This window comes from Canis lupus, chromosome 16 (genome assembly GCF_048164855.1).
Source record: "Canis lupus baileyi chromosome 16, mCanLup2.hap1, whole genome shotgun sequence".
Classification (NCBI taxonomy): Eukaryota; Metazoa; Chordata; class Mammalia; order Carnivora; family Canidae; genus Canis; species Canis lupus.
In genome coordinates, this window is record NC_132853.1 from 13492121 (window position 1) to 13519219 (window position 27099).

General features: G+C 39.7%; 2 protein-coding genes and 1 non-coding gene across 9 annotated transcripts in view; 2 read left to right on the forward strand and 1 right to left on the reverse strand.

Annotated features, from left to right (window-relative positions):
- Positions 1-25890, forward strand: part of NCBP3 (nuclear cap binding subunit 3) — a 38438-nt gene extending 12548 nt beyond the window's left edge. For 3 of the 5 annotated variants that reach the window (XM_072778951.1, XM_072778952.1, XM_072778955.1), the window contains 11 exons: positions 4287-4412; positions 5995-6123; positions 6340-6416; positions 7168-7276; positions 9631-9730; positions 10023-10126; positions 11921-12212; positions 14241-14395; positions 15205-15366; positions 16439-16601; positions 17071-25890. In XM_072778951.1, coding sequence (XP_072635052.1) covers positions 4287-4412; positions 5995-6123; positions 6340-6416; positions 7168-7276; positions 9631-9730; positions 10023-10126; positions 11921-12212; positions 14241-14395; positions 15205-15366; positions 16439-16601; positions 17071-17179 — 1526 coding nt within the window. In that variant the 3' untranslated portion in view covers positions 17180-25890. Of the gene's footprint in view, positions 1-4286; positions 4413-5994; positions 6124-6339; positions 6417-7167; positions 7277-9630; positions 9731-10022; positions 10127-11920; positions 12213-14240; positions 14396-15204; positions 15367-15987; positions 16139-16438; positions 16602-17070 lie in introns of those variants that run through there. The other 2 variants (XM_072778953.1, XM_072778954.1) reach the window with 2 other exon arrangements.
- On the reverse strand, positions 725-832 carry LOC140607603 (U6 spliceosomal RNA). The gene has a single exon (XR_012009570.1). It is a non-coding gene; the product is annotated as a U6 spliceosomal RNA (small nuclear RNA).
- A 466-nt stretch (positions 25891-26356) lies between the features above and the next one.
- ITGAE (integrin subunit alpha E) overlaps positions 26357-27099 on the forward strand; it is a 67409-nt gene continuing 66666 nt past the window's right edge. The window contains exon 1 of one of the 3 annotated variants that reach the window (XM_072778949.1): positions 26357-26995. In XM_072778949.1, coding sequence (XP_072635050.1) covers positions 26962-26995 — 34 coding nt within the window. In that variant the 5' untranslated portion in view covers positions 26357-26961. The remainder of the gene's footprint in view (positions 26996-27099) is intronic. The other 2 variants (XM_072778948.1, XM_072778947.1) reach the window with 2 other exon arrangements.

Sequence of the window (27099 nt, forward strand, 5' to 3'; positions counted from 1 at the left end):
CACATGCAAGCAGGGAAGGGGCAGAAGGAGAGGAGAGAATCCCAAGCAAATTCCCTGCTGAGCATGGAGCCCAATGTAAAGGCTGGATCCCACCACCCATGAGGTCATTACTTGAGCTAAAATCACTGGTCAGATGCTTAACCAACTCAGTTATCCAGATGTCCCTAGGTTCATTTGTTTTAAAAAGACATGAAGACATACTTGGGAGTAATGGACATTGAATTCTTAACAGAATTACTTCAGAGAAGGGAGGGAGAGAAGTGACTTGGAGAAGTTACACAGGCCCCAGTTTTATATGTAATGTTTCCTTTGCCTCAAATCTTTTTAAGAAATTAAGGATAAAGTTAGGTAGTAGATACACGGGTATTTAAAACATTTTTGTTGATATATTTGCGTATTTCAAAGATTAAGTGAGATATGTACTAAAGTATTCAGCAAGAAATTAACACAATCCTGGTAAGGCTGAGGTTCTTTTTTTGGAGGGTCTGGCTTTTATTTTTAATTTTATTATTATTATTTTTTCATCACTGTACTTGTACTCTTTAATCCTCATCACCTATTTCACCCATCCCTCCACCCCCAGGCACTCTGATAACCATTAAGAGTCTGTTTCTTGGTTTCTCTCTCTTTTTTTTTCCTTTGCTTGTTTCTTTGTTTCTTAAATTCCACATGTGAATGAAAAGGTATTTGTCTTTCTCTGACGGACTTATTTTGCTTAGCATTAAAAAATATGGAAGGCTTCACAAATTTGTGGTATTATCTTTGCTTAGGGGCCATGCTAATCTTCTCTGTATTATTCCAATTTTAGTATATGTGCTGCTGAAGCAAACACTCTTCTGCCATTCTTAAATGGAATTACTCATATTATGGATGTTGTTGTATTAATTTTTTTTTTTTAAGATTTTGTTTATTCATGAAAGACACAGAGACAGGCAGAGATATAGGCAGAGGGAAAAGCAGGCTCCCTTCAGGAGCCTGATGTTGGGACTCAGTCCTGGAATTCCAGGAGCCAAAGGCAGATGCTCAACCACTGAGCCACCCAGGCGTCCCATATTAATTTCTTTATATAGTTTGGATACTAACCCTTTATCAGATAGGTCATTTGCAATTATCTTCTCCATTCAATTGGTTACCTTTAAGTTTTGTTGTTTCCTTTGCTATGCAGAAGCTTTTTATTTTGATGTAGTCCCAATAGTTTATTTTTGCTTTTTATTTCCCTTGCTTCATGAGACATATTTTAAAAAATGTTGCTACAGTTGATGTCAGAGATTACTGCCTGTGCTGTCTTCAGGGATTTTTATGGTTTCAGGTCTCAACATTTAGGTCTTTAACCCATTTTGAGTTTTATTTTTGTGTATGGTGAAAGAAAGTGGTCCAGTGTCATTCTTTTGCATGTGGCTGTCCAGTTTTCCCAGCACCAATTGTTGAAGAGACTGTCTTTTTTCCATTGGATATTCATTCCTTCTTTGTTGAAGATTAATTGACTGTATAATTGTAAGTTTATATCTGGGTTTTCTCTTCTATTCCACTAATCTGTGTGCCAGTACCATAATGTTTTAATTATGATTGCTTTGTAATATAAGTTGAAATCTGGAACTGTGATATCTCCAGTTTTTTCTTTTTCAAGATTGCTTTGAATATGGGGATTCCCAGGTGGCTCAGCGGTTTAGTCCCTGCCTTCAGCCCAGGGTGTGATCCTGGAGTCCTGGGATCGAGTCCCACATTGGGCTCCCTGCGTGGAGCCTGCTTCTCCCTCTGCCTGTGTCTCTGTCTCTCTCTCTCTTTCTCTGTCTCTCTCATGAATAAATAAATAAAATCTTAAAAAAAAAAAAAGATTGCTTTGAATATTCAAGGTCTTCTGTGGTTCCTTGCTCTTCCAACCCATGAGCATGGAATGTCTTTCCATTTCTTTTGTGTCATCTTGAATTTCTTTCATTAGTGTTTTACAGTTTTCAGAGTACAGATCTTTCATTAAATTCCTTTTTGAGGGGGGAATCCCTGGGTGGCTTAGTGGTTTAACGCCTGCCTTCAGCCCAGGCGTGATCCTAGAGACCTGGGATCGAGTCCCACGTCGGGCTCCCTGCATAGAGCCTGCTTCTCCCTCTGCCTCTCTCTTTTCTCTGTGTCTCTCATGAATAAATGAATAAAATCTTTTAAAAATATATAAATATAAATAAATAAATTCCTTTTTGACTATAGCTGTCAACATTTCTTCCTCCCCAGAGGTAACAACTGTTATCAGTGTGAATTATACCAGGCCTTTTTCTTAGGCCTGGTATAATTAGAAAATGTATGGTGATGTTTATATTTTATTTTTTTAGTGTCGTTACATTGTATAGAAACACCTCACTGCACTTCAATTTACTGCACTTTGCAAATACTGCCTTTTTTTTTTTTAATAAATTGAAGGTTTGTGGAAACCCTGTGTCGAGCAGGTCTGTTGATGCCACTTTTCCAACAGCGTTTGCTTACTTTGAATCTCTGTGTGACATTTTGGTAATTCTTGAAATATTTAGAACTTTTTCATTATTATTGTATTTGTTATGGTGATCTGTGATCAGTGATCTTTGATGTTACTATTGTAATTGTTTTGAGATGCCAGAGACCAATCCTTTGTAAGATGGAGAACTTAAGTGATATATGTTATGCATGTTCAAACTGCTCCACCAACTGGCCGGTTGCCAGTTTCTTTCCCTCTCCTTGGGACCCCATTCCCTGAGACACAACAATATCGAAGTTAAGCCAGTTATTAACCCTACAATGGCCTCTTAAGTGTTGAAGGAAAAGAGGACCCAGGACTCTTACTTTATTTTTTTTTTAAGATTTTATTTATTTATTAATGAGACACACACACACACAGAGGCAGAGACACAGGCAGAGGGAGAAGCAGGCTCCATGCAGGGAGTCTGACGTGGGACTCAATCCTGGGTCTCCAGGATCAGGCCCTGGACTGAAGGCGACGCTAAACCACTGAGCCACCCAGGCTGCCCTGGACTCTCTATTTATTTATTTTTTTTTTAAGATTTTATTTATTTATTCATAGAGACAGAGAGAGGCAGAGACACGGGCAGAGGGAGAAGCAGGCTCCATGCAGGGAGCCCGACGTGGGACTCGATCCCGGGTCTCCAGGATCACACCCTGGGCTGCAGGCAACACTAAACTGCTGTGCCACTGGGGCTGCTCTGGACTCTCACTTTAAATCAAAAGTTTGAGGTGCTTAAGCTTAATGAGGAAGATATATCAAAAGTCAAGATAGGCCAAAAGCTAGGCCATTTGTGCCAAACAGCCAAGTTGTGAATGCAAAGGAAAAGTTCTCAAAGAAATTAAAAAGTGCTATTCCACTGAACACACAAATAGTAAGAAGTAAAACAGCCTTATTGCTGATAGAGAGAAAGCTTTTCCCATTCCCTTAAGCCAAAGCCTAATCTAAAGCAAGGCTTTGACTCTCTTCTCTTCTGTGAACGCTGGGATTGGTTAGGAAGCTACAGCAGAAAAGTTTGAAGCTAGCAGAGGTCATGAGGTTTTACGAAAGAAGCCATCCATCTCTGTAACATAAAAAGCACAGGTGATGCAACAGCAAATTATCCAGAAGATCTAAGATAATTAATGAAGGTGGCTATACTAAACAACATATGGGCACTGAAACCTTGTGTTTGGCTATACTAAACAACATATGGGCACCGAAACCTTGTGTTTGTTTTAAAGTGCATTTTCCTGATTACTAGTGAAATCAACCATCTTTTCATATGTTTATTGGCCTTTTATATTTCCTTTTGTGTGAAATGTGTGTTCATATTCGTTTTTATTCTGGGCTATCATTTTATTATTGATTTTGTAGGATTTCTTTACTCTAGTTTCATACTTTATATTTGGGACAACATCTCTTCAAAATTATCTTGGCTATTGCACATCTCTCTTTTACATATTTCCTAAAATTATAGAATCAGCCTGTCAAGTTCAAGGAGTAATCCTCTTGAATTTGGTATTGCTTTAATTACTACAGGTTAATTTGGGGAGAGGTATTACGTATTTTACCAACAGCATTTGTTTTTCAGCCTAATATTCCCGTTCTGAATTAGATCATTTGTTTAGGGCTGTTGCTCTGTGATTAAAAAAAAAAAAAAATAGTTTACCTTACTGTCATCTTCTTTTGAAGTAATTGTCATCTTTTCTGGCACATTTCTTTTCTAAACACATGTTATCTGAACTGTTACAAAGAGCTACTGGTGGGATGTGCAGTATGGATGGGAAAATTCTGTCATCACTTTTATGTCTTGTTTTTCTAGCAATCCCCAAAGTGAGGCTGGAGACAATCTACATTTGTGGAGTAGATGAGATGAGTACCCAGGATATCTTTTCCTATTTTAAAGAATATCCTCCTGCTCACATTGAATGGTTGGATGATACCTCCTGTAAGTACATGCAAGTTTTTTATTGACTATGCTTTTGTTTATGATTTTAAGAGTTTTTGTTATATCAGATGGTGAATGTTTGTGGTTGAGAATACTTGTCTGTGCCCTAACCTCTGTCTTTAGCCTAGGGGGAAAAGATTGGCCATTGATGAAAACCAGAATGCCTTAGCCAATCTGCCAGATCATATTCAGTGAGTACTCTAAGACAGCTTAGTGGTGATGACCAGGAATCTAGGAGGTTGGTTGCTGGCATCTGAGTCTTGTGTACATGATTACTGAGGCCTCTTTAACTCCCACAATTTCCCAACAAAGGGATCCAACTTTATAGAATTGGGGTGGATCCAGCTGTATAGAATTGGGGCTGTTTATTCAGGGCTTTAGATGTTGTAATTGCACCTTCCCAGATAGCTCTTCACACGGCTGGCTCTGCCTTAGTATCTGATCCAGAACTAAACTGAAATCCTCTGACACTATATCATACCTCTTACTTCTTGCTTTGAAACTTCACCTGCTTGCCCTAACCTGTGATTTCTCCAACTTGTGAACTAACTGTAATATTTACTTCCCTCCCGACTCCAGAGGAGTAACCACTGTGCTGGCTTCTTGTTTTAACTCACTTCTTTTCTGGCTTTGCTTACAGCTAGCTTGCTGACCTAGGTTGTACCTTGAATAGCTGCCTGGTTTTCCCATCCACTTCTTTAGAAGATGTTGATTAAGTGTTATCATTGAAAGAAGAAACATGACTGAGTAGAAGAGTTTTCTCTGTTTTTCCTTTTGCTTAACTTACACCATCTAAATCAAGGGTTGGCAAACCTTGGGACGCCTAGGTGGCTCAGCAGCTGGGTGCTTGCCTTCGGCTCAGGTTGTGATCCTGGGATCCAGGATTGAGTTCTGCATCGGGCTCCCTGCGAGGAGCCTGCTTCTCCTCTGCCTATGTCTCTGCCTCTCTCTCTCAGTCTGTCTCTCTCATGAATAAATAAATAAATATTTAAAAAATTAAATGGATTTCTTTTCTATAAGACTTCTCAATACCTTTTTCTTGATAAATTCTCTTGCTTAAAGAAGCAGATTAAATTAGTTGCTACAAAGCCAAGTGGCTATCATGCCCCCATTGTATATATTCCATGGATACCATCATCACCCACACTTTACAGTGGAAAACAATCATTTAGCATGTCTGAATGACAAGAAACAGCAGACAGTTTCCCTGTAGAGGGCAGTAGTAAAAAAGGATAATCCAAACTTATTTGACAGTTGTCTTCTTACCATCATCATCATCACAAAAACTGCTAACACTATATAATACTCATTGAGCCAAGCAGTTTTAATATACAGAACCCTTTTTCATGGACTATGTCACAGCTATTTCATGGAACCCAGTTTGGGAATGCAGCTCTAGGCTAATATCACCAGAGAAGTTTTACTACCACTTTCTGTACTACTTTCATTAGGTGATTTGTACGTTTACTGTTACTGATCTGGAGCTAGATGAAGCCATAGCAATGAAGGTACTGCAGTCTCTGTTTTTTTAAAAACTTACCATTTGGATGTGATGTAATGTTTTATTTTACATTTTGTTTAGGTAATGTGGTTTGGCTGGATGAAATGACAGCCACACGAGCCCTTATCAATATGAGCTCTCTGCCAGCCCTGGATAAAATAAGAAGCAGGGATGCCAATGAGGACAGGTCATCTGAGAAAAGTAAAACAGGTAACAACACAGGAGGAACTTTTGGGCTGAAAAGTCCTATTCTTTACACTGTTGATTTGGGTTTCTGTGCAGAGCTTTATATAGCATTTCATTGTCATTTCTAAAATAAGCTCTGATGCTTTGGATCATCAATAAATAGGAGATAGTACTGGACTTTTAAGTTACACGAGATGAAGTTATGTTAAGATTCATCTTGTCTCTTATATTGCATTTTAGACAAGCAAGAAGACAGTTCAGATGATGAGGAGGCTGAAGAAGGAGAAGTTGAAGATGAGAACTCAAGCGATATAGAGGTTAGTAATGGGCAAAGATATATATAAGTTTTTAGTGTAAAAAATTGCTTACTGTCTTTTATTTAAGGCTTAAGGACATAGTAAGTTGTGTTTTTCCTCTGACTTTTACTGTTAGACCTTTTGAGGGTATACCAGGATCCTGGCCTTTAAGTTCATGTAGCTGTAAAAAGTGATTTTTCTTGAGATTTTTAGACTAGCACTCATACTTCTGAATAAAAACATTGTTTTGTCGAGACATACTTTGAAGTGTTATCTAATGAGTAAAATTAAGAAAAAGTAAGTGACAGAATATTCCTAATGGGACATGTGCTATTGTTGGAAATATTAAAGTGTATTCATTTAAAAAGTACTGAGTACCTACTATATACCAGATTCTAGGTCCTGTGGATATAGCATAAAACCAAAGTCCTTCCCTTCTTGGAACATACATTCTAGTGGTGAAGAAAGACCATGCACAGATGCACAGATATGTAATGTCAGGAAGTGAGGAGTGCTATGGAGAAAAGAAGGGTAAGCAGGTAGAGAATGATGGAGACTCTTCTTTCAGACAAGGTGTTCAGGGAAGACCTCTGACTTAACAGTGTCTCAGAGGATCAGTGCTGTCATGCTTCAAGAATTGTGTTTTTTTGTTTTGTTTTGTTTTGTTTTGTTTTAAGAATTGTTAAAAATGCTTTCTCGATAGTGGCTTTGCTACTGAATAAATATGAAAGAAAATGTAATTTTTGTATTGAAAATGCTCTTTTTTCTTAAGTTGGACACATTGTCTCAAGTAGAAGAAGAGTCTCTGCTAAGAAATGATCTTCGTCCAGCTAACAAACTTGCAAAAGGAAATAGGTTATTCATGAGATTTGCTACAAAAGGTAAATGTGTTATTTGGCATTAATTTTTAATTTTAATCTAAGTCATTTATTTTTGAGTGACATCCATCTCTTTTGAATATGAAGTTAGGTCAAGTAATCTTAGAGTCCCTTCAAACAATAATATTCTATGCTTGTGAAATGATGGCTTGCTGTCTGAGTTGAATTTCAGACTTTGAAGGTGAATATTAGCTATTTTTGCATAGTTTTTGTGATTTCTGGCTAAAGGAAGTTATTTTCTGCTAAAGCTAGTTTGTCCTCTGTACTGTTCAGTTTATCATCTGAACTACGAAAACATTTTAAAGTTATACTTTTTTATTCATCGTAGCAGTATCTTCCTGGACGTTGCTAATAGTGCCATTCTCTCAAAGGAGTTAAAAGCCTCTTAAGGGGATCCCTGGGTGGCTCAGCAGTTTAGCACCTGCCTTCAGCCCAGGGGGTTATCCTGGAGTCCCAGCATCGAGCCCCATGTTGGGCTTCTGCATTGGAGCCTGCTTCTCCCTCTGCCTATGTCTCTGCCTCTCTCTCTCTGTATGTGTCTCATGAATAAATAAATAAAATCTTTGAAAAAAAGAAAAAATAAAAAAAATAAAAGCCTCTTCAATTTGTAAGACTCTCTGCACAGTGATTTTGGTGTGCATTAAAATATATATGAATTTTGAATATGGAATACTCCCTGGTTTATTTTTCTTGACTGAGACATGTTTAGACTATCAGCTCGTTATTTTATTTTTTTAAATTATTTTAAGATTTATTTATTTATTTATTTATTTATTTATTTATTTATTTATTTATTTATTTATGATAGAGAGGCAGAGACACAGGAGGAGGGAGAAGCAGGCTCCCTACCGGGAGCCCGACATGGGACTCAATCCTGGGACTCCAGGCTCGCGCCCTGGGCCAAAGGCAGGCGCTAAACCGCTGAGCCACCCAGGGATCCCCTCAGCTCATTATTTTATAGACTGCCTCTCAGTTTCTGTTTGTCTGATATCTCCTCCTGATTAAATCAAATTGTGCGTGTTAGGCAAGAGTACCACAGAAGTGCTGTTATATCATTTTCAGTGCATATGTCAGGAGACATGATATTTACTTGTCCCATTTATGGAGATGTTAACTTTTCTCACTTGGTTAAGGTTTCTCCTGTTTTTCCATTTGTTAATATAAAAATTTGTGGGAGGTACTTCAAGATTATGTAAATAGACTTTTGCTCATAATTCCACTCAGCATCCATTGATGACTTTTTAACTCTACATTTCTTTATTTGGCATTCTGCTTTGTAAGAAGTTTGCTCTTTTCTTTTCTTTTCTTTTCTTTTCTTTTCTTTTCTTTTCTTTTCTTTTCTTTCTTTCTTTCTGTTTAGATTCATGAGTCTTATTCAGTGGGTTATCATTCATTCCTATCATTCATTTGATTTATGAATCTTCTTGGATTTGGCCAGTGGAGCCCCTTTAAGCTTTATTGTTTTGACATGCATTCATGATTCTTTGAGCATTTTCTTACTTTATGGCACAGTATAACATCTCGTTTTACCAGACTCGACTTGTACTTTCCCTGTCCCAGATCTGGAATCAGCCATTTCTCCAAGGAGCTAGTGGGCATGTTTTTTTTTAAAGGGTGCACTTGTTGGCTTGTGCCACTATTTACGTGTAGCACCAGATACATGTGTATTGGTATTCACCTTTTGTAATCCATGAGTGCCCCAGGAGCTAGCAAAGACCTGTTACGAAAATGTGTGTGATCACTGACCACCTTTTCTTTCTATTGACTGGCATTTTAACTTGACAAAAGTGATCTTTTCTATGTTTATAGAGTATCTTATTTGAATGCATTCTAAGTGAATGGTGCTATGCTGTTTTCTTTAAGCCATTTTGAGAACATCATGATAGATTGGAAAAAATGCTTTACCAGATATATGGAATTATGTATAGTCTCTTTCTTTAATTCTTTGTTATTGGAGTGTTGTCATTCAGAAATGAATGTCATCTTTCATGGAGACAGTGAAAATGCTACCTCTTCTAGAAAGCTTTTTTTATTCCCGCACAGCTATACTGACTGTAGCTCTCTTAAGCTTCTTAGAACTTTGTATGTTGTATTGTTGTTGTTGTTAGCAGTGTTTTCTCTATGAGGTCAGCTCCTTAACATTAGCTTAACTTCATTCATCTCTGTATTTTACTCCACCCCCTCTATACTGCTCTGCTTTTGTAGGCACTGAGAGTGAATATTTGTAGTGTATCTTTCCCTTTTGTTGGTAGATTGTGCTGATCTGATCCCAACTATGGAAAACATTTTTTTTAGCCATTCAACATTGTCTTCATACCAATGCAAAATCCTAGGTAACTGTCGTAATTAATTTTTAGATGACAAAAAGGAACTTGGAGCAGCCAGAAGAAGTCAGTATTACATGAAATATGGGAATCCAAATTACGGAGGCATGAAAGGAATTCTTAGTAATTCTTGGTGAGTCCAAAATTTTAAAATACAATTTTAAATAGTACCTAAGCTTTTCTTAATCCCTCAGTTGGTATTCTGCAGTGGAATGTCAGCACTATGTGTGGACTCAAGGAAGACAAGAAGAAAGTTCAAGATTCTTAACTGTGGGTTAAATGGTATGAAAGGCCAAGTTTTAGTTTCATGTAAAATGTCTGTTTCAGCACCTAACATTGCATCGGTGTACAGTTAAACTCAATTAGTGGATTTCAAGGTCCTTCCTATTGGTTTTTGATTATGTGCTTATTTTGGAATGTTGCAGGAAGCGAAGATATCATTCCCGTCGCATTCAGCGGGATGTGATCAAGAAGAGAGCCCTGATTGGGGATGACGTTGGCTTGACGTCCTATAAACACCGACATTCCGGTAGTTGCCTGCTCAGCTCTTGGGTAGACACATGTTTGGCTCCCGAAATCATATTCTTATTCTTAATACAGTCTTTTAAGGTTCCAAACTTTATCATCCTCTCTTCCTTGCCCTCACCCTCTGCCAACATATAGGAAAGTAAGTCAAGTCACAATTAATTTTAAATTGCCCATACAAAAGAGGTCAAATGATTTAATAAGAGCTGTTCTAACAAAAAGGGCCAAATGTGACATAGGAGAAATTGAAAGAAAATTTTCTGTAGCAATCTAATTTTTCTACTATTAATATCAAAAGCTGCATGAAAACTTTTTAAGTTATTTTATCATATGACTTGATTTTATGGTTTCTTTGATGTTGAAAATAGACTGCTACGTTTAGTGTTTTATGCTTATTGGCTTGTGTACACGAATGTCTCAGTTAAATGAGATATCACGACTTGGTTTCATTTTGTTTTTTGTTCCGTCCATCCTTTGTTCCTTTGTTTTGGTGCATATTATAAAAGAACCGTTTTCATTATGTTTTTATAAAGATTTGTTTTTATTTTTAATCTAACTTATAGAATTTTCTACATGCTTTGTAGAACTGCTAAGTCAGCATACAAACATAGGATAATATGCATACATGTTTATCATTGTAACGGACAGGTGAAGTCTCGTTTTTATTTAATGTATATATTCAAAATTGTATATTTGAAATCTGCATCTAAAAAATGCACATACTTTTCTGTTACAGTTACAGGTTATACCAATTTCAAATTCTAAGATATTTTATCATATAATCTTTAGATTAAAGAAATTGAAAAGCAAATCACCCCCTAATTCTAGCACTTTTATTATAAGCAACTTATTTCATTTTATATTTTCCTTATCTATTTTCATAACAAATATAATTGTTGTGAACATATATTTTTAGTCCTACTTTACAAGCATTTTTCCATGAACTCTAAAGTTACAGTTGATTTTTGTTATTCATGGTGGTTATGTTCTATAAAGTCACTGTGATCATTGATATAGTGAATACTAAAACATTCAGAGACTCTGGTCACCATTTTCATCAACTGATCAGTATATAACCTTCTTTGCTGTGTGTTTCTGTTTAAAGATAACTTATTAAATACATATTGTTGATTCATTAACATTGGACTCACAGCCAACAGCATTATAACTCATGCTTGAACAAAGCTTACTTAACACAAATTTATTCTGTAAGGCACATCACAGTCTTCTTGTGCTTAGAAACACTAGACAGCTTTGACACTATACCTGGAAGCCATTTTTTTAAATGTTTAAGTGAACTCACCAACAAAAGCCACAAAAATATGAAAAACATGGCACTTCATAGATTCCAAAAAAGGGCACTTGTTTACAGTATGAGAGCTGAAACAAGAAAGAGTGTTGTCTCATTTGACCTCGGCTGGGAATACGCACATCTGGTGACTCAATTTTTTTTTGACACTCTGTGCATGTCCACAAATGGCCATGAAAACACTGTGAGTGTTGATACAGAGTTACAAATAAATATGGCAGATTTGCAAATATAGAATTCACGAATAATGACAACTGTACTTTAGATAACTTTATAATATTCCATCAGGTTGCTAGATCATACTTTACCTAGCCAATCTTCTATTTTAGGTATCAGAATGGCAACTAGATTGGCACTAATACAGATAATACTCCAGTAAGATCTCGGGCACGGGAACACCACCTTTTAAAAAGGTCACCAATATAGAGCAGAAAATCAGATTCATTAATTTTAGTGCTTTTCCTAATGTTTTTTGGTTAAATTTCTTAGGACTAGTAAATGTTCCAGAGGAACCCATTGAAGAGGAAGAGGAAGAAGAGGAGGAGGAGGATCAGGACATGGATGCAGATGACAGGGTGGTAGTAGAGTACCATGAGGAGCTCCCAGCTCTCAAGCAGACCCGGGAGCGGAGCACATCTAGGCAGTCCAGTGCCAGCAGTTCAGACTCCGATGAAATGGACTATGATCTAGAACTGAAAATGATTTCCACTCCTTCACCAAAGAAAAGCATGAAAATGACCATGTATGCTGATGAAGTGGAATCTCAGTTGAAAAATATTAGGTGAAAATATTTTGTCTTTTTATCAATGCTTTTAATTTTGTTTTAAATACTAATTCCTAACTTCCTCTTAACTCTTAATTTTATAATTTTATCTGTTGCATCAGATTTTTCCTTTAAATATACAAGAATTAATCATTGTTATAAAAATGACAGTGCAGAAAAAAAATGACAGTGCCGAAAGTGAAAATCACCCATAATCTTATCCTTTCCTAAAATCATGACTTAGCAGTCGAGTGAATAACTTTCCTGCTAATTTTATGCATATACCTAACACATGGAGAAATTCCAGAGTTCTACAGAAATGAAGTTGTATTTATATTGTCTTGCAGTGTGCTTTTCCTGTTTAATATAGTGTAGATTTCTATTTTCTACAGAAATGAAGTTGTATTTATATTGTCTTGCAGTGTGCTTTTCCTGTTTAATATAGTGTAGATTTCTATTTTTTCATCCAGATATAGTCCTTTGTTTGAAAATATCATGATTTATTTGGTCAATCCCTTATTGATAGACATTTAGGTTTCTATTTTCTTACTATTGGGATGCCTGGGTGGCTCAGCGGTTGAACATCTACCTTCGGCTCAGGGTGTGATCCTGGAGTCCCGGGATCGAGTCCCACATCAGGTTCTGTGCATGGAGCCTGCTTCTCTCTCTGCCTGTGTCTCTGCCTCTCTTTGTGTCTCTCATGAATAAATAAAATCTTTTAAAAAATAAAATTAAGGGATCCCTGGGTGGCGCAGTGGTTTAGCGCCTGCCTTTGGCCCAGGGCGTGATCCTGGAGACCCGGGATCAAATCCCACGTCAGGCTCCCGGTGCGTGGAGCCTACTTCTCCCTCTGCCTATGTCTCTGCCTCTCTCTCTCTCTCTCTCTCTCTATCATAAGAAGAAAAAAATTAAAAAATAAATAAATAAAATTAAAATATATCTTACTGTTGCACTAACTAGATAAATTTCTTGAATTCCAGTTATTGCACAGAGCTGCATATATGTTGAAAAATGTGATGGTGTTAGGGTTGCCTGGGTGCACAGTTTCAGCATCCAACTCTTGGTTTCGGCTAAGTTCGTGTTCTCAGGATCATGAGATCAAGCTCCATGTTAGGCTCAGTGCAGAGTCTGCTTAAGACTCTCTCCTCTCCCTCTCTTCTTCCCCACCCACTCCTCCTCTCACATATTCTCTCTCTCTCTCTCTCTCTCCCTCCCCCTCTCTAAAATAAATAAATCTTAAAATAAAAATTGGTTTTGCTAAATTTCGTTGCAAAAAGATTTTAATCACTTTATAACCTTTTACCTCTATAGTTATCAGTCTTATCACTGTAAGTTTTGCTAATTTTGTGGACCAAGAAAAAAAAAGTTATTTTAATGTGTATTTCTTTGATGACTATTGGGGATGAGCAGATTCCTGAGGGCAGATGGCATGTGCACAGCTCAAAGAGTTGGCATCTATAGGGGTATTCTCTCTAAGTGTTCTTGGTAGTGTGTTTGGGGAAAAGAAAAACAGTTCAATCTGGTTCATTTGTATGGCTTTGTTCATATCCTTATTTTTAGTTTTCAGAGAACTTTGCAATGTTGGATGCTGCCAGAATAATGCTGGTGCCTAGCATGGTAGCAGATGTCTATAACAGAGAAGTTTGTTCTTTAAAGAAAGAGATTGTAGACTCTGTCGCATCTTGACTATAGTGAAGTCACAGCCTGGGTGCACAGAGATCCCTTAGCCCTTTGCAGGCCTTACTTAATGTTTGTCTCAGAAAGGAGGGGACTTGCAATTACATATTCTGTGATAGTTTACAATATCATTTGTGGAAACCACCCTGGAAAACTCAGTAACCTACTTGTGCTGATTGGTCTCTTTATAGCAGGCTGATCATGATTTTTGTAAGGAAATAATTACTGGTATATGGTATTTATGAGTGGATATTGGCTGTATTAGATTGGGCTGCTTAAATTATTTTCTCCAAATTACATGAGATTATTGTGTAGGCATTGTCCCACAGTTGGAGGTAGTAACTGTGCCTTTTTTTTTTTTTTTTTAAGGAACTCCATGAGGGCAGATACTATATCTACAAGCAATATCAAAAACCGAATTGGTAACAAATTACCAACTGAGAAATTTGTAGATGTCCGACATCTGTTAGATGAAAAACGCCAGCACACACGTCCACGGCCACAAGGCAGCAATACTAAATCAGGTATTGTTGAGTTGTGTTTCTGAGTTCCAGAAAGCAAATCAAGGCAGAGATAGGTCCTTGGATTAAGCATTGCCCTTAATGAACTGGTTTAATTGTCATAGTTCATCACCTCTAAATTTGAGGTTAGGCAGTAGAACTTTCAGACATGAAAAATAATCATAAATTTGCAGTACTAGCCTTCAATATTTTTGTCCCAATTATTTTACTTTATATGTCATTGATATACTTTATACATAAGAATAATAGAAATCAAGTTGAGTTGTTATATAAATGGTAAAGAATTTGAACTAGATGGTATACATGTGCAGAGTCGCAGAGTGGGTACTTGGCCTTGCCTGCTGTGTGCCAGGCTCTGGGTTAGATGCTGGGAATGCTGGAATCTCTGGAGGGGATGCAAGTCATCATAGAACTTAGATGGAGAAACATGAATGCACACATTCAGGTAATTCCACTCCAAAACAGAATGGAGTAAGTGCTCTGATAGGTCTGTAAGAAGTAGTTTGTGGGAGCATAGAGGGGAGGTAGGTCTACTGGGGGAATTGTAGAGAGTTAATTTTGCCTCAGAAGTTCCTTTCTAGAGCAGTCAGCTGAGAATTTTTTTCTCACTGAAAGCCTGTATGTCTGAATTCTCTTAGGGAAATCCAGACTGATTATATAGAGAGAAGGATTTTAGAAGCTTGATTTTGTCAGGTACTTTGCCCTCATTTGAGGAGATTTGGCACGAGGTCCTCTAGAGATCTCAGGTTGACAGTATCAATAGCAAAGCACACATGATTGGTCATAGTAAAACTTTTTTTTTCTTTTTCTAGATATACGCCAGCGGTTAGGAAAAAGACCATATTCTCCAGAAAAGGCTTTTAGTAGTACCCCAGTCTTTCGGAGAGAGCCTTTTTCTGATGTACATAGTAGGCTGGGTGTTCCCAGGCAAGATGTTAAAGGCCTCTACTCTGATACTCGGGAGAAGAAATCAGGTTGGTAACACTTAAAACTGAGGGGGGGGGAGTAGGAACTGGGTAAGAGCAGACTGTAGCATGGAAATACCTTGTTAGTCAAAGGCAGGAAATAGCATATGTCGAAAATAAATTATTTTTCTTCTTCCATTACAGTCATTGTCATAATTATAATAATAAGGGTAATGGAAAATTTAGAAAATGGAAAAAACAAAATCAGCCTTGGTTCTTTCTGCTTAGCACGAATACTACTTATTTATTTATTTATTTATTTATTTATTTATTTTTAAGAGATTTTTTTTTTTTATTCATGAGAGACAGAGAGAGAGGCAGACACAGGCAGAGGCAGAAGCAGGCTCCACGCAAGGAGCCTAATGTGGGACTCGATCCCGGGACTCCAGGATCATGCCCTAGGCTGATGGTGGTGCTAAACCGCTGAGCCACCCAGGCTGCCCTAGCACGAATATTTTTTAGTCTTAAGTTTCTATTCAAGTCTTTGTCCATATATGTATTCTTTGTTCATACAGGATTTTATTATGATCATTTTTATTACATTGTTAAATTCTTTATTAATAAAATGCTTAATAGCCTTATAGTGTAGTATGCTATGAAATTATAAACACATAATTTTTCTATTTTTAGATATTAGTAAAGTACATTTTAAAAATTAATGAATAGTGGGCCAAATCTCTGAAAGTTTACAGTATAGCAGGCCTATCAGTTTGCAGAATTTATAGCTGGGAATGATCTGGGAATGGCCCACTTCCGGCAGAATGAAGCTCTACACAGAATGGTGAGTCTCACCAGGGAGGGGCAGGTGTAGCATAAGCAGCCTCCCAGGTGACTCTGATATGCATGAGAGGCACATGTCCCCAACTGTCCCCATTGGTCCAGATCCCTCAGTTTTCCAGGCAGAGGACTATAGCCAGAGAAATGAGATTACCTTCCTAATGCTGTACAAAGGTTACAGGAGCCACAGACCCTTTCCCAGTGTCTTTTGTGCATCAGGTGTTGACAGTGTCCCTGCTTCCTCTGTATTACCCTGCTTGTCAGCATTGACCACCAAAACTGAAATGCCTTCTCACCCAAACAGGTAGTTTATGGACTCGCTTAGGATCTGCACCCAAGACCAAAGAAAAGAACACAAAGAAGGTGGATCACAGGGCGCCAGGCACTGAGGAAGATGATTCTGAGCTGCAAAGGGCATGGGGGGCTCTGATAAAGGAGAAAGAACAGTCTCGCCAAAAGAAGAGCCGGTTAGATAACTTACCATCTCTCCAGATTGAAGTTAGTCGGGAAAGCACCTCTGGTTCAGAGGCAGAGTCCTGATGCCCTTGGGGCTGATGGCAGCTGCCCTAAAGTCTGACATTCTCCTGCAGGGTGGGGTGCACAGTAGAAACCTTCCTCCCTCCCCCCACAGGAGTTGGCGCCCCTCTTGCTCTTACACAGTCACCCTCAGCTCTTGCTACTATAGCAAGACATGTTAAGAACGTGACATGCTTTGAAGGGCATCTATCTATCTTTTGCTGCAGAGTTTGAGTTCTGGGCCCTCAATTCTTTCCCCACTATCCCACAAGCTTTACCCTTTGAGGAAAAGGCAGCCCTCCAGATTTTGTAGACGTTTTTCTTAATATTTTTAACATTATGTCTTTTAAAGAAATGTTTTACACAGTTCATCCAAAGAGCAGAGAACTGAACTTCTCACTATTGCCTTGGCCCTGACAGCTGTTACCAGCACCCTTTTCCCAAGAAAAGTCAATTCCCAGGTGCTTATTGGACAGCCTTCGAGGGGGAAGATGAGGGAAGCTGCCAGCTCACCCTTCCAGGACCCTAGTGTGGGGGCCGAATCTCATGGACCTGACCTCAGAGGTGCACCGGTGCCGCCCAGGTAGATAAGAGATGCAGCATCGATCGTGCTTCCGTTTCTCCCTGGGGATTTCTGTTAGGGGCCTCTTCTTAGCAATCAGCTTGAAGTGAAGATCAAATTCAGTGCTGTGGGATTTTTAGGAACAAAAAACTGTGACTTCTGGATTTCGGGTGGATTTTTGTGCTGGGGTGGGGTCATGAGTTAATGTTGAACAATTTTTAAGTCTGTATTATGTTCAAAAATATAAATGATTTAAAAGTTTAAATTTTTAATTTTTATATGTGAAAATACTTCCTGTTGGCTACAAGGGAAGCTCAAGTGGTGTCTTATGTGTGCTGTTAAATATATATTATATACTTTGGAAGAAGGCAAAGAGAGGAGTCTCATTATTTTTAAATGATCCTAATTGTATAGTCTGCCTGTTGTATATAATGTTCAGCTTGCTTTTTGGCCACTGTAGGAAAAAAACCCATCCATCTGAGATGGGGTCCTGTTGTTTATTATTACTTCAGAAGTGATATGTTAGTATTTATTCTATTTCCAAGTTCTGGCACCTGAAGATACCTTTAAAACTGGCAAGTAAGATAATAGAGAAATTTCAGTTTATTTCACATTTACTTCTAAACTCCTTTCAGATTATTTTAAAGGCAGTAGATTATTTTGTCTTCCTATTTGATCTTTATTTTGAAGTATTTAATGTTTGTATTCCTCTGCAGGCATAAAAATAGTGTTTCACTTCAATTCACTAGAACTTAAGAGTTAGCGATAGTAAGCCTTTGTCCCTTTGTGATGTCACAACTCCTCACCTGTCTGGAGTGTTTCGGTACATGGTGCAGCCCTGGATTCTAACGATCTTTACTTTTGAGTGAGCTAATCGCCTCATTGATAGTTGATTACAGTGTGGTGTGATTGAATCCAGAAAACTGCTAAAAAAGGAAGTAAAGGGCCATGGGACTTGAGAACTACAACAACTGTACCATGTTTGGTTGGTTAACCTACTTTTCACTCCCTTTAGAAAGATTAGAGACTATAACTACAGTATGTTTCTGCTTCCTGATAGGATTCTAAAAAAGAGATGGTTCTCTGACAATTGAGTCCTAATGTTTCTGAGGTTTCTCACTTCTTTTGTCCTGTGGAGCATGCAGCTGAGAGCCAGGTCCTTGAGAAGGGGCTAGGTTTCAGGAGTTGGTAAAATGAGATGGACAAGGACCTAAGAGTCAGAGACCTGGATGGCAACGTCTGGTTTCTGTTCCATGAGCCTGGGCCTCCAGTTTTCCCATCTGTCAAATGAATAGGCTGGTGGTACCAGAGCTTCTGACTTTGTTGGTGCATCTCAGTGGTGTTTTACTCTTCCCAAAGCAATGGTTGTGGTGGGCTGGCCAGCACTGGTTTCCGTTGCAGGTGTAGGGAGGGTCAAGAAGACAGCTGAGGGCACACATAAGGTTTTAGACAGAGATTCACCCTCATCCCATTTTTGTTAGTCTCTGGGTCTTCTAGTGGGACAGAGATGTCCTTGTGGTATAGTCTCAGCAATGTTCATAAACCCTTCTTCTTTGTTTCCCAGTTAAGACCTTTTCCACCAGTAGTTTGGGCCCATCTGTCCCATGGCCTTAATAGCCCTTCCCAGTCTCCTGCTGGAGACCAGGGAAAGCTTTCTGGAACGGTGGTGGTATGTAATCAAAACTGGGCCTTTGTTCTTGCTTCGGCAGCACATATACTAAAATTGGAACGATAAAACTGGGCTTTTGATCTAATCAGGAAAAATGCCCACGTCAGCAGCCCTGCAATTCTTACAAATACACAGAACCCAGAAAAGTATCTTTAAAGATTTTATTTCCCCCAGTTGTCATTGCCTGCTTCTTTTGCTCTTGGTCCACACTCAGGCACTCAGATCTTGCAATATCTTACATGTTGATGTAAGGGCTTTGAATGCCCAGGCCCTTTCTTTAGAGTTTGGGAGTGAGGGTGGACAGTTCCCCTAGTGGCAGCTCAGTGTGCCAGGGTGCTCGTTATGCATCTGGGCAGCAAGGCTATACACTTTCCTATATTCTTCTTAGTTTTTACACATAGGAGTTTTCAAATACATTTTTGCTGCTTGATAGTAATTGCAGATACCTCATTTCTGTTTCCCACTCTCCCCGTTGGGAGAGACACTAACTGCCCAGGAGAACTTGTAGAACCTGTGACAAGCCCTCCAGCCTTCCAAACTCTGGCCCCTTAGTCTGGTCTTGTGAACCCCTACCCTTAGTTTAATCCCTGTCTTCTCCCACTCCATCCCTGTGACAGTCTCTTCCCTGATCTTTGCCTCATACCCCTGTGCATTGCAGCTGGGATGAATTTTTGTTGTTTGCAGCTTTACTCAGCTATTATTTACATAGCATACAGTTTACTCCTTTAAAGTATACACTTCAGGGGCACCTGGCCAGCTTAGTTGGAGGAGCATGCAACTCTTGAACTTGAGGTTGTGAGTTAAAGCCCCACGTTGGATGTAGCGATTACTTAAAAATACAAGATTTTAGGAAAAAAAGTATACACCTCAGTGGCTTTTAGTGTATTCACAGGGTTGTGTAGCCCTCACCACAGTCAATTTTAGACATTTTCATCACCAAAAATAGATGCTATATTCATTAGCAGTCATTCTCTAGTCCCTCTTCCTTCCTGGTAACCACTACCTTTGGTTTCTATGGATGTCCCCCTGAACACTCATGTAAATGGAATCATACACTTTGTGGCAATTTGTAATTGGCTTCTTTCACTAAATATATTTTTGAGGATCATCTGTGTTGTAGCCTATATTAGTACTCTTTTTATTAATAATATTCCATTGTATGAATACAATACATTTTATTTATTCATCAGTTGACAGACGTTTGGGTTGTTTCCACTTTTGGCTGATACAAATAATGCTGCTATGGAACGTTTATGTACAGGCATTGGGGTGGTCATGTTTTCATTATTCTTGGGTTATATATCTAAGGGTGGAATTGTTGGGTCGCACAGTAATTCTGTCTTAACCTTTTAAAGAACTGCCAGACCCAGGTGGCTCAGCGGTTTAGCGCCGCCTTCGGCCCAGGGCGTGATCCTGGAGACCCAGGATCGAGTCCCACGTTGGGCTTCCTGCATGGAGCCTGCTTCTCCCTCTGCCTGTGTCTCTAACTTTCTCTCTCCCTGTGTCTCTCATGAATAAATAAATAAAATATTTTAAAATAATAATAAAAAAAATAAAGAACTGCCAGACTATTATCCCAATGGCTACATCATTTTCCATTTTCTTTATTAGTGTATGAGGGCTCCAGTTTTTCCGCAATCCTCGTCAATACCTGTTATTTCGCGGCATGAATTAGTATTTCATTGTGATTTTGATTTGCATATCCCTGATATCTAATGATGTTGGACATCTTTTCATGTGCTTCAGAATGAACTTTCTTAAGAAAGTTATTAATCCATTATTCTTCTGCTTTAAAACTTTCCAAAACTTCACTATTGCCCTTGGAATAAATTCCAAACTCCAATGATAGCTCACAAGGCATAACAAAATCTAGCTTCTGGTATCTCTGGCCTGTTCTCCCCATCCTCCCCATCTTTCCCTGCCCTGTGCCTACTAGTTCCCTGGAATCATCTTGATCACACCAGCCTTTCAAACTCTGCTGAGTGCTCTTCTTCTCCAGCAGTGACACACTCCCCTGGACCTTTCTCCTTCCACCTGAGCCTTGCCATCTCTTTTCCCTCAGGACTTAGAGACCCTTCCAGGTAGCTGCCTCCAACTTCCAGAGCCAGGTTATGGTGGCCCCTGCTATATATCCTACAGTACTGCCATGAATGAGACTGCTCATTCCAGGTTTGAGTTATACAGGCACCTAAGATAAAAATAGTGTAATCAAAATTCTTCTTGGAAGCCTTGAGGAAGGTGCCATGTTGAAACCAGCATTGTGAGATCCAGCGCTGTTGGTTCCTGCCTGTGTGGGAACAGATGATACTTTCTTTGGTTGAGCTCCAGATGAAGTTGTCGGCCGTATTTTGCAAAAAAAACCACTTATTTTTAGGTATTAAACTCATTCAGGCAAGCAACTCACTTTTGAAGAGGCTCTTGGGAACTGTAACAAGCCACAGGAGCAGCAGGGCACAAGCTTACCTTATGTGAATGGAGGCGCAGGTGAAATGGCCCAAGTGACTTAAATTATTTTCCTTTATCCTTGTCTTTTTTTAAACTTTCTCAGAAAAATATACCATTGTGTTTACTTACGTGAAATGTGCGTATGATGCCGAATTTCTATACCCGTCCCCCAAAGCCAGCACACCTATACACTGAATTGTAATTCCCTCTTCCTAGTTTGTCTTTTTTGCTAGATTGTAAGCTCCATGAGAGCAAGGGCCATGTCTGGTTTGTTCATGGCGGTTTCTCCAGGCTTAGAACCATGCATGGCACCTGGCAAGTTATCTATAAACGTGGTAAACATATAAATCCCCCAGCTGCAGGAACAGCTTCATTCCTGGGGATCCCTTTAAAGGCTAGTCCTTGTTTTCTGCCTTGTACACACAATACTTGATGTTCATTTTATTTTCTCTGTTAGCCTGTAAGCTCCTGATGAGCAGGTGTCTTCATGATTGTTATCTCTGTATCCTCCCACCATGCCAGTCCAGAGTAAGTAGTGCTTAAAAAGTGTTTGGTAAATGAGTGAATTATGGTAAACAACCCAGCTCTGACTCCTTTGCAGGGTAGTCAAATTGTAGCTGACACTACCAGATTGAAAAAGAGGAAGATTATTCAGAAGTGCATAAACTGTACTTGTATAAGAAAAAAAAATCTCATTAATTAGACGTCCATAAAATTCAAATTTTGATGATCTGGCCATATCTAAGCTGAAGTTTACCTGGTGTATAAAGGATTTGCTAGAGAATCGTGTAGAATATTTTTTTGGAAAGCATTCGTCTGCCCCAGAAGAGCAGGGAAGGAAGCTGGCAGGTGGATGAGAGGCCCCCAAGAAGGATTGCTGAGCCAGTCTTTAGCTTTGAGTCTTATTGACAAGGAATGTGTTGTAATCTAGAGATGGCGAAGAGAAATAACTTGTTCAGGCAGCAGCTCTTTTGCCTGCAGTAGTATTCCACCTCTCATTTGAAGCATTCTTAAAGTTATGCTGAAATGCTAATGGGCGGTTTGCATTAATATTAACAAATCATGGTGTCACAGATTAATTAATTGCTGTACAAATAAATTTGGTGTATAAGTATTTGCTTTTAAGCTTTATATAACACGAAGCAAATGAGAAAAGGCATTTTTTTTCCTCTAAGAACTAAAAGGACAGAATGTTTTTGATAATTTTGAGAATATCACAGTTGCTTTAAGGCAGATTGTTATTGCATAATCTAACGAACGAAAATCCAGAACTTTTCTTACGTTTATAAAATAAATCTGAGAAGAAAAAAATATGGTAGCATTTTTTAAAAATGAAATTCTATGAACATTTAATAGGACTTTGATGTTCCCGGAAGCAGTTAGGGAAATGCTGGCTCCAAAGCCTATTTCAGATTGTGAGGCACTGAAGTGAGACTTTCCTGTGCTATATAAATAAAACTCTGGAGTATGGGTGATATTAACCTGCCAAAGTCAATACTTTGCCCTAGAGTTCTTGCCTGTTTTTGCCTGAGCAACTCAGAGGCCCTGTTTGCATGACCAGATTCTTCAGTAGTTGAAACTTTGTATTTAATTGCCTATCACCCTCACCCCTCACTGGTGTAGGTTAGTGAAGGCAAGAGGCCCCCATCATTGGCAGGAGAGGAGACATGACCATGACCTTTCCTGGCTTTTTGTGTGTCTAATTATGTGATGCATCCCCTCTTGCCTTAGCAAGGATTACTCAAAAGGCTTATGAACAGGAGGTGGCACTTTTAGCTTAGGTAGAGTGTCTTTGGGGGAGGGTCCAATAGGATAGTATTAGAGACTGGGCCTGAAGCCCTGAGGGTTCATTTTTTCCTCACACACAAACTGGAAAAGACTGAACAAGTCCCTTCACCTCTCTGGACCTCAGTTTCCCTCTCTGTCAGATGAAGGGCTCAACTGAGATGGTCTCCAGGTTTCTTTCTATTGCTAATATTAGTTCTAGGGTCTTTGCTCTGCTTTTCCAAAGACATTTAGGAGCCTAAGTTGAAGAGGAAGGGAGTGGGGGCAAGAAAGAGGCCCAAGCCCTTGGACCCTTGGTCCATAAACCAACCCCTCAGTTACAGAAGAACAAGAGGATCCTCTCCCTAGCTTCTTCCCTACTAAGCAAGCCCACCATCCCACACACACATGCACGCACACATGCACACACTGTTCAATGTTTTATTTGGGAGGTTTTTTTAGGAGGTAGTCCAGTGTATTAGGTTGGGCTGCTGTAACAAAATACCTTAGACTGAGTGGCTTAAACAACAGAAGTTTATTTTCTCACAGTCTAGAGACTGAAAGGCCAAGATCCGGGTGCTAGCTAGCATAGGCAGGTTCTAATGAGCGCTTTCTTCCTGGCTTTCAGACAGCCATCTTCTCATAGTGCCTTCACATGGCCTTTCCTTGGTAAACGCACATGGAGAAAAAGCTCTCTCTTCCTTTTTTAAGACCACTAAGCCTGTTGATTAGGGCCCTACCTTTATGACCTTAATTATCTCCTTTAGGGCCTTTAGACCCTATCTGCAAGTAAACTCAACATTAGGGGTTATGGCTTCAACATTACAAATTTGACAGGAGACACATAGTTCAGTCCATGATCCCCACTAATGCAAAATCCCAGTATATGTTTGTGAAATGAGAAAGCAGGTCTCTGCTTTTTAAACGCTCAACTGGGAGAGATTTAGACCCATTGGGTGTGAGAGTAGTAGGGTTGTAGTAGTTCAGAGTCCTGGTACTGGAGGAGATAGACCTGCCTTAAGTCCCAGCTCTGCCCTTTTTTAGCCATATGATGTTTGACAAGTGATCTGGGAAATCAAGATAACCAAGTAGGGTGGCTCTTAGGATCAGATGAGGTCTGTGCATGAAAGGCCTTTGGCACTGAGTCTGGCACTACCCCCTTAGCGCTCAATCAGTGGTAGTGATTCCTGCTGCTCCTCAGACTTCCTCCAGCTCCTCTTTGCCAGCTCTGTCTTCTACTGTGTCCTGTCTCAGTAATTCCTTCCAAATTCCTCTTTCCAGCTTTCCAGGACTCAGAAGGCCAGTGGGTAGTTAGGACATCTTCTGTGCCTAGAGATGATGAGGCAGGACTATGGGAACAGCCCCCCATCCACCGGTGAGTGCAGATATCAGAGCTTTCCACTCACACTCAAGACAGCATTTCTTTTACTTCTTGCTGAACAGGTCTTTATCCTGTAACTTTTAAGGCTTTATTTTGAAAAAATTTCAAAATTACAGAAAAGTTTCAAGGATAGGACAAAGAACATTTTGCCATATTTTATCATTCATTCTTTCCTCCCCTTTACTCCCCTAACCCCCACCTCTAAGGCATGAATTATTTGAGAGTGGCGTACGTACAACTGCCCCTTTACCCCTAAATATTTCAGTATACATTTCCTAAAGTCTTAGGAAGTAAGGACGGTCTCTCACATGACTATGATGTAGTTACCAAATTCAGGAAATGTATAATTTTATCTGATCAGTACAGTAGTATCTAATCTTCAGTTACATGTTTCAATTTTGCCAACTATCCCAATAAAGTTTTTTAAAGCTTTTCTTTTTTCTTTTTTTCTTTTTTCTTTTTTTCTGGTCTAATTTCCAGCCCAGGATCACACTGCATTTTGTTTTCCTCTCCTTAGTATGCTTTAACCTGGGACAATTCTTTAACCTTGCCTAATGCTACTGATGTTTTTGGAGTTCACTCCAGTTATGTTGTAGAATGTCCCTCAGATCGGTCCCTTGCCATTTGTCTAGAACCTGTATGAGGCTGTGAGTGGAAGGGTTATAGAGCATAGTCTGGCCCTGTCCACGGGGTCTTAAGTTTGGATTTCTGGGGACCGTAGTTACTGTCAGGTAGGCTCGAAGGGCCTATGTGTGCTCATGATTAGAGTTCTACCATGCTGACACCAGCAAGCTTGGATCAATACATCTTTGAGGAATGCAGTCTGAGTCGGCATTTTAGGAGTCTCCAAAGATGCAGAAATGGCCCTGCACTCTGTGCAGCCTCCAGTCATCAGCTGGGCTTGGCCTCCTGAGGTGCCCTGAAGTTCATACTCCAGACATGAAGTCCTGCTCTCAGAAATGTTGAGCAAGCTGCCGTCCTAGGTTCTTGTGTGTCCCTACTGCTGATCTGCTTTGTGGCCTGGGGTGGGGAGAGGAGCCTCTTCTGGCTCTGCCAAGTGTCTCTGGCACTCAAAACAAGTGTGGGGTAGGGAGAAAGTCACCGAGCCCCGGAGTGGTAGAAAACAGGCCAGGACTCTGGCCTGTGACAGGGTTAAGTCAATTTAGATGGTCTTCATTGTGATCTGACAGGCAGATGCAGACCTGGAACTTCAGTTTTTTTAGGTGTTGGACAGTGTCAAAAATGGTGAATTGTAATCTCTATTCAAGCAACTATATAGCATCAGGAACTGTCACATTAGTTGTAGATATTTTGTCAGACCAAAGCAGACAATGAAAAAATGTCACCAAGCTCCACAAGACTTTGGCCAAGCTAACTTTCAATGTGAGAAACAAAATAAAATTAATTTTCATCTTGTCATTAAGTCAACCCTTGTCTGCTTTAACACTTGTGTTAACATTTTCAGTGTGCTCTCCCTAGGGATGCAGACATTCATGTGAGAGAAATAGAATCTCCTGCCTTTTTTAATGTAAATTAATTAAAATTAAATAAAATTTAAAATTCAGTTCCTGAGTTACACTGATAACATTTCAAGGACCTAGTAGCCACAGTAGTCTGTGTTGGACAAGGCAGATCTAGAACATCACATAGTTCTGTTGGACAGCACTGCTGTGCTTTTCCAGCAATCTGGGAAGCAGGAACACTTGCTTCTGTGACAGTAAACAGTCTTGGTCACAAAAGGAAGATTTGACAAATTGTGAAATTAGCTTTTAAATATGACTGCAGACTGTTGGCAGTATTTCTTTTGGGGTGTTAGATTAGATGAGAGATATGCTAGAAAGATTTACGGAATTTTATGTCTTCTGCCTGGTAGCCCAGAGCTCTGTTAAGTTAGTTCCCACATGGTGTTGTAGCCAGGTTTTAAAGAGAACACAGCCAAGCTGAATCACTGAAGCGGAGATTTCAGTCAGTGCATGGAGTCTTAACATTTATCAGGCCCACCATAGCCTCAGGGCTTTGAGTGCAGGGGCCAGGTGCAGGAGCCCCATTTGTAGCGGTGGGGGTACTTCTAGTGGGAAGGGGACTTCATGCTCATGGCTGAGGCAACCACCGCTAAGAACCCTGGGCTGGGTGCTGGGCTGAGGCATCTGGTGATGGGGACTCACTCACGTGAATGATGAACAATGACTGGATTAATACCACTGCACTCACACATCTGATGAGGACATCCAGAGCTGTGTTTCCAGGCCAAACCTCAGCTCACTGTTCCAAGAAGTGTGGGTGATGGAGAAGGGCTTCCAAGACCCAGCCCACAACTGCTGAGGAAGCCGCACAGTTATGTACCAGTGGGAACATCTGTGTCTGCTTGAAAGTGCCTGTTGGCCTGTGGGTCCCTGCTTCTGTGTCTCTGTCTCCGCCTCCTAGCCACCCAAGCTGAGAAGGGGAAGCTGAAGAGGCCGAGGTCCACGCGCTGCCTCTGCTCCAGCTAGGATGTGGCTCTTCCACACTCTGCTCTACATGACCAGTAAGTCAGCCTCACCTGCTGCCCTAAGGGGTTGCTGTGCCTCTGTCTGTCTAAATGGGGCTCTCTCTGGGAGGTCAGAGATAGTAGGGAATCCCTCAGGGAGG